At 35.0% G+C, this 20,809-nt stretch overlaps 1 protein-coding gene across 1 annotated transcript in view; it reads left to right on the forward strand.

Moving 5' to 3' along the window:
- Nucleotides 1-3,557, forward strand: part of morgue (modifier of rpr and grim, ubiquitously expressed) — an 81,165-nt gene extending 77,608 nt beyond the window's left edge. Inside the window, exon 10 of the mRNA XM_089097491.1 lies at nt 1,718-3,557. Within this exon, the coding sequence (XP_088953617.1) occupies nt 1,718-1,882 (165 nt within the window). The 3' untranslated portion in view covers nt 1,883-3,557. The remainder of the gene's footprint in view (nt 1-1,717) is intronic.
- The last annotated feature ends 17,252 nt before the right edge of the window (nt 3,558-20,809 follow it).

Raw genomic sequence — 20,809 nt, forward strand, 5'->3', positions numbered from 1 at the left:
GAAAACCAACCTCAATTTTGATGAAGACGGAAATCGATAGATAACTAGCCAACAAGCAACCGGACGACGGACTTCAAAAAAAAAAAGTGTACCCTCCTTTGAGAGAACTGGAGAAAAAGGATGTTCTCCCTTCTCCCAAACACAAAATTATACGGGTCCTCCAACCTGCCCCCCCCCCCCTACAAAAAACTATATTTTTTTTTCAACTGAATACCCCTGCCGTGAGACAGAACAAAGTATTATCACCATCCTATATATAAAATCCGTTGCCATTTAGTGAAACCTACTGGCTGTACATAATCTCTATATGGGGATATACTCGCTTGCCTTAGGGCTACTAGCACAGAAAATGCAAAAATATATGCTTCCTTGTGAGCATCTGAAAACCAAATGACTTGTAAAATATATTCAGAGAGAACTAAAATTGTACATATGTGCTCTAAAATTGTTATTCTGTTCCTGGTTTAAAAAAATATTGTACATTAAATGTAGGCTACTAGCTTACATTTTGATGGTATATCCTTAATGAACCTTTTAAAAGTACAAGAAACCACTGCACAAAATCTACAAACTATACTGCTTGATGTCCACATTCAGTGGAAGGCAGAATTATAAATGACTGTGTTTGATTTAAAATACAACGTATTCTCCTATTGATATTTTCACATTTGAAAAATCAATACAAATGGAAACACTCAGACCGAATGAAAAAAAAAAAATAATAAAAGATTTCGCTGAAAATTGCCTTGAGTTTATACTTTCAAAGGGGGGGAAATGCGCAGTCTTTTAGTAACCAAGGGTTTAGTCATTAACAGCGCAGAATTTTGTAGATATTTGCTCAATACAGAAATTGGACAGTAGGGAAATTTATTTTTAGGAGGAGTTTTAGAGTTGGGTAAGGTGTATTTTAAAGACAAAATATACAGCATTTCCTATTAAAGAGAAGGATCCTTGAAGTGTCCATCATGGTATTGTTACAACCGAATACAGCAGTCTAGACAGAGCCGTTGTTGGTATTTTTCTAAGCTTAAAAGTGTGTCTCTACAAGTCTTGATTTTAGTATATAATTATTTTTCTGTTGGACTTTAAGCAATTTTAGTTATTATACCGTATATGCATGTGCAGATGCATGGGTATTATGTTTTTTTTTTTCGAAGACAATATAAGAGCGCGTTTTCTTTTTTTGAAAGGAAAGGGTTTGTCCTAAAATTAATTTTCTAACTTGATCTGTTTAGGATTGGGTGCTTTCTGTGTGGCTGGGGTAATGGCAAAAAACCCCAATAGAAACCTTCTTGTATAAAAATGACCAATCGTCAAAATCCAAACAACACTTCTATAAAAGAAACAACTTGCATTCATTTAATTTTTTCTATTGTCTTATGTTTTTTCTTTTATCTTTGTTCTAATGTGTTTTGGTTTATCTTCTTTTCTTTTTATATTTTTATTTCCCATTGAAAGACGAAAAATGTCTGCCATTATAATTAAGTTTCCTTAAAATGTTTTTTTTTTGTTTCTTTGGATATTTTTTTCCCCCACTGTAAAACGAGAGGACGAAGTTATATCTTTTCTTTATCAGGTAATGATGTATAGGACTGTGTAATCAAACTTTTCCGTCACCTATGGAGAACTGAGACCTGAAGATCATGGCATCAAAAGAAAAGATTTATTGATTTGTAGGTTTATGGGTGTCATTTTTTATTCTAAAATTTATTTTTAGGTATGTATGGAGCCAGATATTGGTAAACTATATACAAATGACAGAAATCGTTTTGTCCAGATTGCTAGAGCATGGACTTATGAATATGCTATGCATGATATGCTAGCTCCTCGCCGACTGCAACTTTCAAACGACGTAGTGATACCCGATAATTACAAAGAGTAGATGTAAAAGCAGTGCCCAAAATGTTGATTGAAGAGGATATTGGAGAATCAACTAAGAAAAAGATCTCTTTTAACCTTTATAATTTGAAAGTGTATGTTTTTGTGTGATTTTTTACTTCGGTAGGAAGGAGAGGGGGGTTCAAGTTTACGCTGGATTTTGAATGGCCTGAAGATTGTTAATCTGTGGTATAATTTGCGAAACTCGGTACTAAGGAAAAAATTTTGAACAAATATATTTGTTGAACATAGTACAATGCCATCTACATCATACCTAAGACTAAAAAACTATATCATGATTGAATGATGAAGGCATTGCTTAAGGAATTGGTCTATCGTGCAAACAAACAAACTGTATGCTTTTGTATAGTTAGAATAAAATAACTGTTTGAAATTTTATTTCTATAGTTGAATTTTATATCTATATTATGTTGCTCGAATTTTATTGCAACTTTTCGTCATCCGCTTAATTCTGATTTGAAAATTAGTTGAAAACATTAACTTTTATGACCTATATTCTGAATAAAATTTTTAGTTCACAAGTTTCTAAGTCCGATGATCGCTGAATATACCAAGAAAGAAAAGAAGATGTTTAACTATTAAATTTGTTGATCCCAGTAGCCCAGTGTACTTATTTATAAATTTGAACAAATTTTAAACGATTTATGACTATTTGTAGTTAGAATTGAACAACAGATAACATATTTTAGTTAAGAACTATTTATAACTATTTAATTTTCAAATAAATTTTCATCAGTAGCTACATGTAGTTAATCAACAACTAGATCTATGCACTTAATCAATGAATCACATATACATCAAATGAATTTACGATATCAAAGATAATCAAAGACAGTTTTTGTGATGCAATAAATCGATGAAGCAAAATATTTCTTCCAAGCTTGTTTTTTTTTGCAATTTCCACCTATCAAATTGCTGTAAATAGTGATATCCATGTTTAATTTTCCAGTATTCTAAAATTTGTTTTAACTAAAAAGGAGCGGAAACTGATTAAAAAAAAGTTTCCAATGGAAGTAAAATTATTACTTCGCAGCCTACTCATACTGAGCCTCAGCTTAATGCTCATCCTCACTCATAAATGAGTAAAATATCGTTTCAAATAATAGAATAATGTCTACCTGCGTTTGTAGGATTATGAAAAACTAGTAATTAACCGCAAACACAAAACTTTATAGGATCTTTTGTCCAATATAGGACGGAATTATATTTCCTCTCGAAAAAAAATTTCGAGAGGAAAGCATTTGATCTAAAGGAAAAAAATAATTCAGGATTGTTTTAAAATATTTATTAACTCAAGGTTTTTATTTATTAACTTTATATTAATTTCATTTATTTATTAATTTTTATTAACGCTAGTTTTTTATGCAATAGTCGCAATTCTTTCTTGGTAATAGAGGATTATCCAGAGCCAAATCAAAACGGGATAAATATTCACGATATTTTCTAATGAAGTCTCTAGAATTCAAATAGTTTTAAGCTTGTTTCCGCTTATTTGTTATTAGTATTTCGTAACGTCGGGTAAATTAACCATTTTTTTGTTAACTCCGGGTCTGAATTAGTGACAAATATTTTTATAGACATGGAGTAATGGTTCTTCAGTTAAACTTTTGTCATCAACAAAAGATTAAAGCTTATCCATACTGGAGATTATTGTGTTGAAGTGTTGTCTCGTCGCTTTATATTGGACTTAGAGAAAAAAAAACGAGAAAAAAGGGGGTTTTTAAACGCGAAATGAAAATACTGAAAAAAAACACAACAAAGCGAATATATCGAGGGGACAAACGCCTCTCTTTTTCAGCACAAAACGAACAAATATAATCAATGCGAGTTCCCAAGAACAAACCAAGAAATAAAACGTGGAAAGTCAATGTGAATGTGAAAAAAAAGGAAAAAAACCAATAAATTAAAAGATGAATAAAAATCAATAAAAGCCAAAAAATTGCAATAATTAAAATAGCATACCTAAAAAAAATAGAATTGAGTCTTTCGCAAATATGCGTGATTCGAAAAGTAATTAAAAATTTAACTGCCATCTACACAAACTACCGAAATAACGGAGAAATAAAAGAAAAACATTCATTCACTCAAAACAAATCGAAACAGCATTGAATGAATTTGAGGGTTACGTCACCTGACTCCTGATTTTAATAATTGTATTCCTCGCAGACACTCTTTGAGACTTAAGGGGTTGTTGACGTGTCTAATTAAGTGATTTGGAAAGTGTTACAAGGTTTATATCTGGGACTTTTAAAGTAGCGGCTTCTCTTTTGAGAAAACCGAAATACGATTCATTTCTTCTTAAATCACCTGAATCCCTGTTCAAAGCTAAACCTAAATGTTGGCATTTATAAATTTCAACAGCTTCTCTGTAGCGATGGACAATACCTTTGTCATGCGAAATTAAGCTAGCTTGATTAAACAAAATACAATTTGCAAAAACCCCATTTTTGCTCGTGTTTTTATCTCTATATGGTATGTCAAGCCAATGTCGTTTAAGAAATTATCTTATTTTGGACTTCTGTCAGTTGTGACCGATTATGTTTTTTATTGCTTGTTTTGCAGTTACAAGGGTTGCTGCTTTGTCAAAAGAAGGCCATTTGACTTTATTGCATAAATCCAACTTTTTGGTAATAATATATATATGTAACTTAAATTAATTTTGTGTTAACGCCAAATTGTTGTAGTTAATGCAATTGCGTTTCAATAAACTATGATGGATAGGAATTAATTTTAGATGCGCCATAAAACTCTCTTATCCTTATTAATGATCAGAAAGAAAAGGGTCACGTGCAATCTATTTGTAGTCCAAACCATCATATGATTTTTTAATTATTTATTAGTTTAGTTTTCCTTATGATTGATTTTTTCGTGGCAAGTCCATACAACTAGTGACAAGATCAAGCAAGGGGAAGAAACTAAGAAAAAGTACTGAGGACGCAATTGATAGCCCCATAGTATTTTGACAGTAACGACTGGGTTGTACCCGTGATTGCACCTTTCTACCCTTAAATTATTTAGGTCAATCCCGACAGTAAATCCAAATTTGGGTTGTAAGATATGGATTTAAAGTCTCATGCTTCTGGTGAAAGTTGTTGGAGAGTGTCAAAATGGTATTGAATTTACAATGACTCTGTTCATTGCCCACAGGGAGAGAAAAAAATAATTTATTTAAAGACCAGTGTTCACAAAACACTATATCCGACATATTGGAGGTTTATCGTGCGGGGTCACCACTTTTAAAGGCAAAAATGGCGCAAAGAGTTGCTATGCCACATACTGGAGGGGGAGGATTCCTCTTTGGCCCCAAATTCGTGGGATTTCCGCGGTTACTCCAACGGTTCCGTATACTAACGTGATCGCATGGTCGATGGCCAAATTTAAAGTCAAAGTTTACCGATAAGATATCTAACCAACTCTTTTAGATTCGACCTAGGCTGAAAAGTTAAAAGAGTACATAGTAAAAAAAAAGCTTACTGTAATCACTCCACGTTGTATAAAAGAACTAACTAAAAAATGGACTTTTCCTCCCAGCCCGCTAGCAGCGTGCTGCGGCGGGGGTTACTAGGGTGGTAATGAATCTTTCCAGCCAATCTTTGAACTTACTAATTTACTGGCCGACCTCCCTAACTGCGCAATTCTTCACCTCGTGGTCTATTAAGCACGTACGCAGTTAAGAGGACCCAAAATGGCGTCAAAAATAAAAGGAAAATTAATATTTGTTACTTAAGGAAGGAAAATAATTAAGGGGCCAAAAGAAATGAATCTGGGAGGGACATTTATCTGAAAAAATTGGGACCAAGGGTTCCAACACTTCCCTCCTAAGATAAATGGCCCACATCCCCGCTGGATTGGCTGGAAATTAAGACACAAAATCAAATTAAAATAAACACTAAATTTCTTTTGTATCTTGCTCTGGTCTTCCAGGTTTATTTCTTCATTAGAGCTCCTGCCGTGCGGGGGGTTTCTGCCTTGCCGAGTAGAGTGGGGTACTATGAAGTTTTCCTCATCTTTCAGCAGCTTCTCTTCCTCCTCTGTTGGAAATAATTGCAGGATGTCGTCCTCGGGACTCGTAGAAATTGATTGTGCGCAGCACAAATTAAAAACAAAAATTTTCTTGCTCTCACGAATTTACATTTGAGAGGAGCAGAGAATCAGTTTCTGGCACATGTGATGATGCCAGCCATCGTGAAAAATTGGGTGCACTAGCCTCTTAATTTCCATCTGTGGAAACAATCCCAAATCTCGATAAAAAAGTAAATTGCCCCTTGGCATAATTTCAAATAGTCTAAGGCCGAAAATACACAGGCCTGTGAAAACGATAAGGGTTCAGGAAAATGAAGTAAAAATCTGAGCGAACCATGAATCGCTTTTTTCTGGTTTCCCTCCCCTGGGATAATTAACTGAAAAATATACGTTGATGCTAATTGAAAATGAAATTTGGATAATAATAAAAAAGCAAATTGCCCCTTGGCACAATTTCAAATAGTCTAAGGCCGAAAATACAAAGGCCTGTGAAAACGATAAGGGTACTGGGAATGAAGTAAAATTTTGAGCGATCCATGAATCGCCTTTTTTCTGGGCTCCCTCCCCTGAGATAATTAATATGCGTTGACGCGTTGAAGATAATTGAAGATGAAACTTGGATACATCTCCCACTGAATACAATTTGCCAGAAATACTTGTCGACTCCCATGAAGAATAACAGCTATGAATAGGGCTGCTGGACAACGGTTTGGGTGAAGTATGAAGTGACTGGGAGAGAGTATCCCCCAAGGACTCAAGATCAGAAAGGCAAAATCTCGGTAAAGGGATCACAACTTGTCCGCCAGTTTTGCATTGAGGAAAATGGCTACCTTTTTCGACTTCCCGCAGGGGATCTTCCCCAAGGGATTCCTCCCCCTCATAAAGGATCGACAAATCTTTTGACTTGATAATACTAATTTAAGATTCGTTTCCAAATTTTTCCAATCCAACTTGACCTTCAATGTTTCCTAACTCTCGCCCGACCTGTTTTAGATCCTCCATCTCTCTTTTGTAACCATCTCGATTTATTCCCCATGGGTCTTTGACCTTTTCCCCCCCTGATTATTTCCTTTTTCAAAACACAGCTCATCCAACATTTTTTTGTTTTTCGCCACTGCAGGCTGAATCTCCAAATTTTGTCTCTTCTTTGCATTCCTCTTTTCGTCTCTACTTTTCTCAATTCTGTCATTCGCGCAAAATAATAAATCATCGTTAAATCTGGTTTGGACTCCCGTGTCCACTATCTTTGACTGCATCACTTCATTGTAGCTCCGTTTAATATCTCTTTTCTCTCTCTTAGGTTTCTTTTGTTTTGTAGTAGCATTAAATAAATCGTCATGAAATCTGAATTGGACTTCAGTGTCCATCCTTGACTGCATTTATTAATTTTATATTCGTTTAATATATTTTTTCTCTCTCTTAGTTTTCTTTTGTTTTGTAGTAACATTAAATAAATTGGCATGAAATATGAATTTTACTCTAGTGTCCATCTTCGACTGTCTTTTCTTATTGTAGTTCCACTTAATATTTTTCTGCTCTCTTTCAGTCTTTTTTATTCTTACCACAGTAACAGATATTTCATCATCATATGGGAATTTAACTCTAACATTTGGTTTTTCATATTTTACTAAAATCTCTTGAACTTATCGAGGAAAAGCGCGTACAATAAATTTCGTCTCATTTCTCTCTGGTACACTCAGCGTTTCATTTTGGCCTGTGCTTGTTAGCGTCTCATATTCATTAAAAGTGTTCTCAAGTTTTCAATTATTTGCAAATTTTCCTGAAAAATCAATTTTGCGCGTCTTATTTTCAATATTATGTGGTCTTATTACTTCCGCATCCCATTTTTGTGGATTATCAACATTTTGAACACGCGTATCATGTATTTCGTTTTTCCGATAGGGTGGCACAGCCTTCCCATTTGTTTTATGGGCCGGTTCACCTTCCCGCCTTGTCAACGAAGTAGCATATTTTTCCTTCGTAGTGTAGTTTTGTAATTTTCCCACTGTTAAAGAAGTCGCTTCTAACGATAGGAGATTTCTGATATCCCTAAAGTTTCCTCCTACTAAAACATCTACTGCTAGAGTAGGTACTAAGCCTAATTTTATCGTTTTTCTCTGGACCGTAACGTCCTTCTTCGCACTTTCTATTCTTACCCAAGCAGACGGGAATTGGTGCTTGTCTCCATAATAAAATAATGTTGTAATCTTATTTTTATGGTCTATCTCCGTTCTATTAATTAGGTCAGTTCGAACATAGGTTTGGTCACTGCAGGAATCAATTGCTATTTCGACTAATTCCGCGTTCAATTTTCCGTATATTTTATGCGACTCTGCAAATGCGTAATTTTCTTCCTTATTATAGGTCATGGCCCAGGCTGTCGTTTTATGTGGTTTTTGGTCATGTTTACTGGGGCAGTGTCTTTCCAAATTCCCCGTGTTAACAAAGTCATAGCAAGTTAGTTCTCCTTGTGCTGTGTTATAGTGCTTATTTTTTTTATACTCTCTATATTGAAATATGTCTGTCTCCTCAAACTCCTCTCTTATTTCGGTCCACCTATTTGCCATTTCCGCCATGTCTTTGCATGTTTTTGGGTTCTTTTCTTTCAAATATATTTTTAATTCTCTGTGGCTATTTTCTAAAAATTCTTCCACTGCTGTTTTATTTACTATTTCTGTCAATTTTTATTTTATCTCCTCCGGGGCTTCATATATTACATAATTCTATAGATCCAGCCATTTTAAACACATATCTTTCAATTTGTACCCAATTCTTTGTACGTTTCGTTGTCTCGTTTTCTTTCGCTTCTAAACTTTCTTTGGAAGTGCTCGGGAGATAGTTGAAACTTTTCAAAAATGGCTTGTTTTAGTCTTTCAAAATCTTTTGAGTATTCCATTGGTAATGCTTTATATGCAAGTTGTGATTTGTAGTTAAGGAGGGGCTTTAATCTTGTCACCCAATTTTCTCTCGGCAACCCGTTTAATTCTGCAGTTTTTTCAAAATTGTATATGTATAAATGTACATCTTCATGTTCCTTCATTGGTTGAAGGTTTACTGCCTGCATTATTTCTGTTGTAGACGATTTTTGAGGCTCTTGGTAATTTCTCGCAGCAATCAGTTCCATTATGTATTTTTTTTTCCTCTCTGTCTGCCTCCTCCTTTTTTTCTCTGGCTGTCCTATCAGCCTCTTCCTTTTTTCCTTGGGCTATCCTATCAGCCTCTTCCTTTTTTTCTCTGGCTATCCTATCAGCCTCTTCCTTTTTTTTCTCTGGCTAATCTTTCATTCTCTATGAAATTTAAAAGTCGTTATGTCATATCTATTTTAGTGCTTTTTCGTGAGCTCCTGCTGGAAATTGAACTTCTACTACTCCTGCTACTCGGCCTACTCTGAATCTCACTGGTTTTATATTCTCTTAATTCATTTTCTGAATCTGCTCGTTCTTTATCCGTATTTTCTTTTATTCGGAACTCACCTTAATTTTGCCCAGCATCTGAGGGGTTAGTTTGTTTAGTTTTTTCATATATCCTTCCTAAGATTTTTTGGTACCCCCTCATTTTACCGCGTCTACTTCTCTCTGATTATATTATCTCTTATTCAATTAGTCAATCTTGGTAAGTTCAAAAACTGTCACGCAAAAATTATGGTACGCAATTACTATTGTGAATTATCAGCTCCGTGTAATGAGATTCAACAATTTTTTAAATAACCGGAATGTCTAGACTTCATTGGTGATTAACGACTTTTTTTACAACAAGCAGTTTTACGCGAGTGAATTATATCTCCGAAAAATGAATTAACAGTGAATTAGCTGGACTAAACTCAAACAGGGGAACTGCCCTGTAAAACAAATCACGTATCCTCCCTGGATACTCGTATTCCAAATATAATCTCCTCCTGGGCAGATTACTCAATAGGACAGGTGCCTCCCACCTTCCTTGTCCAATTTGCGCACAAACTGACAAATTCTCCTAATTTGCCGTCCTCAATACTCTTATAACCTTCGTCACTGAAGATTATCTCAGTGACGCCAATTCACTCAAATAATAACCCAACTTTCAACGTTTTCTTATCTGTCTTTAAACCCTGTAATACTTTTAAATACGGAGATTCCCCCACTGTAGACTCAACTCATTAATTTCACGTTATTATTTTTTATTTTTGTCTAACAAGGCCCACAGCCCATTATAGACTTTCATAATTTTATTAATTAAATGTGTAATTTTGTGTTTTTATGTGTCACCACAATAGGCTACTTTGTAGGCCAAATTAACCTGTCTCTTCGAAAGCACGGAATTCTTTTATTATCAGATTTACTGATAGGACCTTAACTCGCTGCCACCACTTATTGGAGGTTTATCGTGCGGGGTCACCACTTTTAAAGGCAAAAATGGCGCAAAGAGTTGCTATGACACTTACTGGAGGGGGAAGATCCCTCTTTGGCCCCAAATTAGTGGGATTTCCGCGGTTACTCCAAAGGTTCCGTATACTAACGTGATCGGATGGTCTATGGCCAAATTCAAAGCCAAAGTTTACCGATAAGATATCTAACCAACTCTTTTAGATTCGACCTAAGCTGAAAAGTTAAAAGAGTACATAGTAAAAAAAGCTTACTGTAATCACTCCACGTTGTATAAAAGAACTAACTAAAAAATGGATTTTTCCTCCCAGCCTGCTAGCCGCGTGCTGTGGCGGGGGTTACTAGGGTGGTAATGAATCTTTCCAGCCAATAATTGGACTTACTGATTTACTGACCGACCTCCCTAACTGCGCAATTCTTCACCTCGTGGTCTATTAAGCACGTACGCAGTTAAGAGAACCCAAAATGGCGTCAAAAATACAAGGAAAATTAATGTGTATTACTTAAGGAAGGAAAATAATTAAGGGACCAAAAGAAATGAATCTGGGAGGGACATTTATCTGAAAAAGTTGGGACCAAGGGCTCCAACACGACAGACCTGCCGTTTGAAAGTCTATACAGATTTTCATAAGTTTAAAAAAAAAAACAATCGAACCAATACTTAAAGAACACAATGGGGACAAATTTTAGCCGTCTTGGAAATAGCCCTACTTACAAGATCTAGAGATGGATTTTTAAATAATATTTCGTCTTTTTTTTTTTTTTTTTTTTGAAGGTATTTATTTGTAACCAAAAACTACATGCATATGAGTGTAAACCGGCTTCCATTCTACACGCCTTTATAATAGACATGACTGAACCTGAATATCAGTTATTTACTAATGTATACTTGCACTAGGTTCAGTTTGAATATGTCCTCAATAAAAGTATAACGGCAAGGAAACCCCATCTAACGATACAGAGACCTTATGTGAGTCAATAATTTAAAAAATAATAACGGGCACTTGCACAAAATTTGAAAAAATAGGGAACATACTAAACCAAATATTAGAGTAAGCAAATGAAAATGAAATAGAACCTTGTCTAAGATATAACCCTGGGCGACGTTACATTATAAATACTACTAATAACTCACCGCAGCACCAAGCCACCTGAGGCCAATACCGCTAGACACGCCTCTCCTCCATCCCAATGTATTCAAAGCTTCCCTCTTTACACCCTCTTGGGAAGCTTCCATTTCCCTTCAATCTTTCCTTGCGACATCCTCTCGCCACAACCGAAGACGACCTGCTTCCCGTTTAGCCCTGGACGGTTGGCCGAAAAGGACAGTCTGTGGCAATCCTTCATCTGCTGAACTGAATGTCTATATCATTGAGAAAATGATATACTCTCAAACAGCATAGTATCAAAGTATACCAGAATTGTGCGATTTTAATCATCTACCTCTTAGAGACTACCAAATTAAATGTGGTCTCTCTCGAAGGCCAAAAGGATTCAAAAGCAAAATATATTGGTAAAGAGGTTGTTTTGAAGTGAGAGGCTGACGGTGGCGTGCCTGCTTTTCATTTCACAAATGACAGTATCAGAGTCAATTACCTGATATTTATTTTTTCAACTACCTACCTAATGTTGAAATTTTCTGAAATGAAATGATTCCTTAAGATATTATATGTCAATCATACAGTACAAATTATACACACCAAATCATAACAAGGTAGACAGAGAGGTAGAAGTTGATGCGCCTCCTTTACTGTAAGAAAGAAACCAACATCAGCAAAAGAAAAATTCTCAAAAAGAAAATAGTAACTTATAGCTACACTTACATCTGGTGAGATTGGCGTGAGAAAAAGATCCTTTCATTGCAAAGCTCTAATCTATTGCATTCTTGTGTTGCTGTAGCCTATTTTCTAAAATCTGTTGTGTTCTTCCCACATAAAATTTACCACAAGAGCATGGAATTTTGCGCTCTAAAACAAAACAACAGAAACGTTTGAGTCAGCTGTTGCAGAACATCTTTATAATTTTCCTCATCACAGTATTTTATTTGATCAAACAAAAATAGTAGATACGTCTGTAGGACTTTTACAAAGCTTCAGGGAAATTATAGAAATAAAAAAGATAATATATGGGGGTATTAGTATCAATAGAGATGAAGGGGATTTTAGGATCAATTCGATTTATAATAGTTTATTTAAAAAGCAGGTAAAATTTTCAACCAGTACTATTTTTGATAATAATTCGGATACGAATGATGACCTTGCGAACAAAGGTCAGACTGGGTTAAATGCTGGGAAAAGTAAACGAACTGCAGCTAAGCTTGCAAGAAAACGAATCTGTTCAATTTATAATTCAAACATTGGGTGATGAACCTGTGAGATCTATTTAGGGGTTATGGGCCGGGGGTTAGCTGACCTTTTTTGTTTTAGTTTAAGTATAAATATATTTTCATTTTTTGATAGATTTCCATTTATATTCTGTGAGAAAACGTGTTCCAATCAATATAAGCATTCGATTTTGTTTATACGCCAGTGAATGGAATTGTTTATTTAATATGTGAGTTTTCTTTTCCTATTTATTTATATTTTTTCTTTTGTTTGTTTAGTATGTTTTTTATGTTGATTATTTGAAAAAAACTACGTTTTCTAAAGAGTTAAAGAGGCTGAGTTACAAGGTCGAACCTTAAAACGTACAAGGATTAGGAGGCACAGTTGGGGGCTGTCGCCCCCAAACCCCCGCTTTCGCAGCCTTTAAATAAAAAAAAGTTTTTTAAACTGAAAGTAAGGAGCGACATTAAATCTTAAAACGAACAGAAATTATTCCGTATATGAAAGGGCTGTGCCCTCCTCAACGCCTCGCTCTTTACGCTAAAGTTTGACTTTCTCACAACTCTTTTTTTTAACAATAAAAACTTTAGCGTAAAGAGCGAGGCGTTGAGGAGGGCACAGCCCCTTTTATATACGGAATAATTTCTGTTCGTTTTAAGATTTAATGTCGCTCCTTACTTTCAGTTTAAAAAACTTTTTTTTTATTTAAAGGCTGCGAAAGTGGGGGTTTGGGGGCGGCAGCCCCCCAACTGTGTCTCCTAATCCCTGTACGTTTTAAGGTTCGACCTTGTAACTCAGCCTCTTTAACTCTTTAGAAAACGTATTTTTTTTCAAATAATTTCTGCACGTTTTTGTACAGTTTATTACTTATTATTGCTTGACTAACTGTTAGATGATTGTGTATTATTCTTTTCTTTCTCGACAGGGTGTTTTAAGGGTTGACCTTGTAACTCTGCCTCTTTAACTCTTTAGAAAACGTATTTTTTTTCAAATAATTTAGAAAAGAAACTGAGTTTCTTTTTAAACTTTAAATTCAGTATATAAAAAATCTGCTCTGACGGTGAATCGAACCCGGGTTTTCCGCCTAACAGTCAGGAGTCTCGACCGCTGCACTAAAGAGACACAACTAAAATTGTTTTTTAGTAAGGGGTATCTATTTTTGACGCAAGCAAATACCCACAAAAACTTGAAATGTGGTTTTTGGAAGACAGGGACGGAGTGATCAGATTGAGCTGAAATTTCGAGGATAAGCTCTCAATCCCCAGAAAAGCTCATACTCTAAATTTCAGCTCGATCCAACAATGTTAAAGGGGGGTCGTGGTGGGAAAAATTAACATGGGCTATTATAGGAAAACGAGGTTTTTCGTAAATGTAAATTCGGGGGATATTTTTTTCGGTCTGAAAATATCAAAAGACCCTCAAAGGTCGAATTCTGCTTCGAATGAGTCCTCATTTGCCCGGATCAGTTGCCAACTGTGGCCTGTAGGCGTGGATAAGAAAAAAAAGAGAAATGAATTTTAAGTGGCTATATTTGGTTTTTTGAAAACAAGGAAGGAGTGATCGGATTGAGCTGAAATTTCGAGGATGAGCTCCCAAGCCCCAGAAAAGCTTATCCTCTAAATTTCAGCCCGATCAGACAACGTTAAAGGGGGATCGTGGTGGGAAAAATTAACATGGGCTATTATAGGAAAACAAGGTTTTTCGTAAATGTAAATTCGGGGGATAATTTTTTCGATCTGAAAATATCAAAAGACCCTAACAGGTCGAATTCTGCTTCGAATGAGTCCTCATTTACCCGGATCAATTGCCAACTGTAGCCTGTAGGCGTGGCTAAGAAAAAAAAAGAAATGAATTTTAAGTGGCTATATTTGGTTTTTTGAAAACAGGGAAGGAGTGATCGGATTGAGCTGAAATTTCGAGGCTAAGCTCCCGGGCCCTAGGAAAGCTTAACCTCTAAATTTCAGCCTAATCGGACAACAGTAAAGGGGGGCTGTGGTGGGAGGGTTGAAACTTCCGGCCCAGTTTACCCCATGAAGATAAAGTCGGAGGAGGATGAAATTTTGCAAGTTTCTTAGCTTGAGCTTGGGCTACAAAATGCGATTTCCGCCGTCTCTCTGCAACCTCTAGGACCTGAAATTGCTTAACATTGTGGTGGGTCGCCTCTTTATAGAGGCACAAGTGTGCCTCCTTGATGTAAGAAATTTTTTTTTGTTTTTCCGTTGAGAAAGGCTCCCGGATGTGGGGCCGAAATATTCGGAGTATTTTTGTTTAATTAAGTGTTTTTTATTCACTGCTTTATAGAAATTAAAACCCGTTTTTCATGTTTAATTTTTTGTAAATGGAAAAGCAGTGTGGTCTAAGTAATTATTTCAATTAAAATGAAACAAATAAACTGACACATAAACAATACATATGATACGTTCCACTCTTCATTTATTTATGATTTCAGCAAACGCTGGAGTAAAGCTCTTTTTGTAACGCTCAGTTCTTTCATTGATAGGATTTAGAACGGGGATTTTGTGTGCTTTTGACCGAGGTAAAAGGGGCTTTGGTGGGTAATAAGGGACTGGGAGTACACATTGAAAGCGTGGGTTATGGTGCAGATTATTCCCGAAATTAGTGCAGAGTAACACGCCGGGCTGCCAAGATAGGAGGTGGAATTCCTTGAGGAGGAGAATGTAAGGCACTTTGCCCCAACCGCAAATAATTCTCAAGGCTCTCTTCTGGATAATTTCTATACTATCAGACTGATCCTTCGTAAGGCCAAAATGTTACACCGGGAAAGCATATTCAAACATTGGGCGGATAAAAGATATATAAAAGCGGAGGATATCTGCTTTTGGGCATGAAAATTTATAAAATAGCTTAAGGAGAGACAGAAATGCACTAGCCTGTTTAACAATAGAACAAATATGGGCCTCCAATTTCAAATCGCTAGTCAGTGTGACCCCTAAGAGTTTAGTTTTTATTGTGATTATTTCATTAGGTATTAGAGTTGTAAATGACTAAGGGTCGTAATATTAGATTTATGGGAATTCACTTTCATTTTTAACTGGGCTACTTCACTTGCAGCGTCTTTGAGTATTTCCATTGCACTACTCTTAATAGTTGTTCTGCACTTTTTGAGCATTGACATGTTATCCACAAACTTCTATCGATCAACTGATTCATTAGCAAGATTGTAGATAGAAAAATAGTAAAGGACCTAAAAGCGTACCCTGTGGAACTCCGCAAGAAATAGGGAGTGAATCAGAATCAACATTTTTGTACTCAACAGCTTGATTCCTATTTGACAGAAAAGATGCAATAAAATTAACTAGAAAATGAGCTAGTTTAAATTCATTCAGGAATTTTTCAATTAAAACGTTATGACTAACAAGATCAAAAGCCTTTTGAAGGTCAATTAAAAGGAGATTGAGCCATGTATCTGGCTCGTCAAGAAGTTTATATGCAGTATAAAGGAGACTGACCAGGAAAAGTGTCATTCATAAACCTTTCACATGTCCGAATTGTTGTTCATCAATAAGTTCAAGGATCACATCTTTAAGCCTATCTACTGCGAAGCTCCCATACAGTTTAGAAAAAATCGGTGTTAAGGTAAATGGTCAGACTCCCTAAAAATCCAAACTAACAACTTTCTTCTGTATGGGTGTAATGTATCCTTTTTTCCAGCACTTAGGGAATGAACCACTTCTAGTTATTGTGCTAAATATATTTGATAAAGGTTTTGGTAACTTACCAGGAAATACTTATATTAAATCAATCGGAATATCAAGGGGGCATATTGAAGTTCTCTTTAGTTTACATATTTTCGCCTCAATATCAACACGTTGTATTACAGGGATATCCTTTTCTGGTGGTGGGGGGCATGGATTCTTACATGAGGGAGGAGGAAGAGTTTGTACAATGGCGGCAAGGTGTTTATTTAGGGAATTAGCTGTAGTTTCAGGGAATTTGTTATTTAAATTAACTGCATTAATAAGGCTCCGTGTAGCTGCTGTAACTGAAATTTCCCCCTAAAATTGTATTAATTTTTTGGTATATATGCATCAGGTAAGGAATTTCTGTTTAGTTATTAACAAGAGTTGTGACACATTGATATGTGCTTCCATTGTTTCTTAAATTCTTATGATATTACGGAGCTCATATCAATGCAAATTATTGAGTGTTCAGCAACAACTTGAAACTTCAAAAATATTGAAATTTTATAGTTAGAAGAGAAATTGTCTAACAGAGTCCAACACCAGATGCAGATTCAATAACCAAAATATTCTTCCGGCTTCGCCTTAGCTATCATAATCAAATTACAAAGCTGTTTTAGATGGGGACTTTTGTTTTCCAACGGTAGGCTGGCAACTTTTGATTTAAAGTGTCAGTCAGTATACATTATTTTTACTCAAGAAAGGAACAGTTTGTGCTTATATTTGCATATAGAGAAGCCAAGGCGACCTCGATGCGAAAAGATGCCCTTAGTGCGGAATTCAATAATAATAAAAAAATATATATATATGACCTTACGGAGGTCTCTTTTCACCCACCACTGGTAAGACTGGCCACGCAGTAATCTTTTTTACGTCATATAAGAGAGCTGAAGCTCCAAATTCCAGTCTATTATGGCATGTTACTTAAAAAGATGATTATCACTAAATCCAACAGATGCTGTCGGGTAAAGGCATTCATACCCACTTCTGAGCTGAGAAGTGCCCGATAAACAAGAAATAAGACTTCAGCGCACATTACTTTCCTTTTAGAGCCCCATTGTAATTGGTGCTTTTATGGTTATACGGGTTCTACACCTTAGGAAGCTTATACACAGATTGGTTTGCGCAAATTTTGCCTTATCTTTATTAATCCAGGAGAATCATCTTTTGAATAAACATGCCGTATTAGGTTGAAATTAGGAGATTCAGCTCTCATATTTAACGTAAAAATGATTACTACTTGGTCAGTCTTACCAATGATTAGGGTTGCCATCCGGTGGAAAAAAAACCCTCTAAATTCTTAAAAAAAAATCACTAAATTAGCACATAAATCACCAGATTATTGACTAGAAATCACAAGAATTAAAATACTATTTATCATTGTAATTAAGAATTGTTTTGTTTCTTTACTATGTTATATACAGGCACATCTATAGGAAGAGGGTAACCCCCCCCCCCCGAGATGTGGAAAAATACCTTTAGATTGATCTTTTTTTTTAAAGCGAAAATTACCCTTGAAATTTTTAAAATGTCCTTTCGGATTTTTACGCAGAGAATAGAACAAAATCCTTGCTTCCTCCCTGTGTTTTCCCGAATTGGTACTTTTGGCTTATGCCCCGATTACGGAAAATTGATTATCGGTGATCTAATAGAAATATTTGCTTTTTCTTTTTAATTTATTTTTCCTTGTCGATTCAAAGCCCCATTCTTCCCCCAAAAATATAGAAACTATTTTCTTTTTATTCAAGCTGAGCTAGTGTAATTGCTAGAACACCAGTGGCAATTTTGAAAGTGCATTTTTATGTTTTCATAGAAATAATTTGGCCCGCCCTTCACAAATTTCGAAAAGCATCGGTCTTATTGCTTCTTTAATAAAGAAAAAATTACTTGTGAATTATATGTAACACACCCATGAAAAAACGTTATGTTAATCCTAATGAAATATACCAAAATATGATGAAAATAAAATACTTTGGTTTATATAATAATATAATTCGGACTATATATTTGCACATTGCGGTGCTGTGGGGGTAATGTGCAAATATATAGCCCAAATTATACAATTCCAATGCCTTCTGTCACCCTTTATTTGTCTTTATGTCAATGAAACCGGTTTTCATAGATCGCATATTATCCTTAGTAAATTTTCCTTATACTTTCATCCCCAGACCTTTCGTCAGGGGCTGCATGAGTCATGTTAAATCTAAAAGCATCGTTTTGGAACCTTACAACTATGCTAAACAAAATGGCTATCTCAAACCTTTGGTCGAATTATTTTTGGGGAAAAAAGGGACGTGGGAGGGGCCTAGTAGCCGTCCGATCTCTTTGGTCCAATTAATTAAAAAAATTTCTTCTATAAAATTAGTCTTTCAAAAAAAGGTAAAGAGCTCCATTAAACCAAAAATGAACAAAAATAGAATCAAATAATATACCAAGCATTCAACTACCACAGATGAGTATCAATAAATAAATGTGACCAAAAACGAACAGAAATTAAAATAAATAATAGAATCAAACTCAAAACAAAGAGAAATTAATATGAGTAGGGTTCTAAACCCCTATGCTTTCTAAAAGCAAGAATATAATTTGTACTGCGCTGAAAAAAATTCAAATAATTGTGCATTGTCAGTTTAATATACATATGCTGATATTCATTCCTTAAAATCGTAAGTAATTTTTGATTTCTTAAAGTTATTAAAGTGAAAACATTTAAAAGAATTTTTCAGTAAAGCACAAATTATATTCTTGCTTTTACAACGCAAATGGGGTTTTGAAACCTAATCATATTAATTTCTCCTTGTTTTGAGTTTGACTCTGCTATTTATTTCAATATCTTTTCGTTTTGGGTTTCATTTATTTACTGATACTGATTTGTGGTAATTCTTTGCTTTATATTATTTGATTATATTTTTGTTCATTTTTGGTTTAATGGAGTTCTTTACTTTTTTTTGAAAAACTTATTTTGTGAAAAAAGTTTTTTTAAAGTAATTTCTGTTCGTTTCATTTTGACATACTCTTTTTCAGGGTAAAAAAATAGTTTGAATCTTTCCGGTTTCCTTTAACAATTCATAGTTTGACCTGCTATTTATATGCTGAAATAACTTTTTCAGCAATTTTTAACAACATAAACTATTTCTAAAATCATGACAAAAATAGTAGTGTTTAATTTATTCATATAAATCCTCTAGTTGACCTGATAAACAAAACTTAATACCATTCCCCAAAAAATTATATCTATGCTCTTTCACAGCCTGGATACACTTACACTCTTTTGATTTACTATAATTTTAGGAGCAGAATTAGTAATAGACGTATCTCCGAAAATTTGAACTTAATACCCTCAATCGTCCTTGGTATATTACTGAGATGTCTTATTGGCAACCAGCACACAAACAGTGTGTTTTGATTTAATTATAAAGCAACATTGAGTTTTTACATCAGGAGCAAATTATATAACTGTGGGGGTTGACCTACCCAATAACCCTAGAGATATTGTTACTAGACCATTCAGCTATGTTGAACGAAACGGCTGTCTTAAAGTTTTGATTGGAAGTATCTGGAAAATTATGAGCTAAAGAGTAGGGCTGATTGCCCTCGAACCCTTTTTGACTCTTAAGAGGGCACTAAAACTTTAAATTTTCAATCAAATTAGCTCCTTTAAAATATCAATGATATTACTAGCTATGATGGAGCATCACTGTCTATGTCCTTATATTTCCTATAGTGCTTATTTGCCCTTTCAATACCTGCATCCATACATGTTTTTTGTTTAATTGAAATTCCTCCTAAACGTTCTCTAAGAGTTTCAACTTAATGCCATTAGTCTCGTTAGTTACAGTAACCGTAGAAGCAGCATTAAATGAAAACACACAATGTCTTACGGCTAGCTCAAAATTCACAACCTATGTAGGAATGAAGGTGAAATTTTCAGAGAATATTTCTGATGTACGGATGACAACCTGCCATTTGCATGCAGGATGTGAAAAGGGCATAATCAGCAATATCTTAGGAACAGTTTCGTGTGTGAAATTAAAACTTACAACGCTTGTTGTGGGTGATGTTGAACTAACCAAAAGACAATATTTGTATGATAATAATAATGCTTCTACTCCTATAACTACTGCTACTATTAATATTACTGCTACTACTACTGCTGCTAGTAAAGCTAAGACTACTACTATTAACTGTGCTCTTACTGCTACTACTTTATTTACTGGTGCTACTACTACAACTAGTAAACCTAAGGGTATTAAGGTGAAAATTTTGGGCAATATTGTAACTGTATTTAAATAAATCGGAAAACACTATGCTCATATAGGTTGTCAAGAGGACGTATCAGCAATGCTTTAGGACCGGTTGATGGTATTAAGTTAAAAATTTCATCGTGTGTTGAAGGGGATGTTGAAAAAAGAATGCTATTTGTGTACTGCTACTAATGCGACTACTGCTACTACAACTATTTGCTACGCATAATCACTGATCCTATCAACAATGCTGAAAAAAG

Source organism: Artemia sp. Qi Xiang Cuo, chromosome 12 (genome assembly GCF_049724085.1).
Source record: "Artemia sp. Qi Xiang Cuo chromosome 12, ASM4972408v1, whole genome shotgun sequence".
Classification (NCBI taxonomy): Eukaryota; Metazoa; Arthropoda; class Branchiopoda; order Anostraca; family Artemiidae; genus Artemia; species Artemia sp. Qi Xiang Cuo.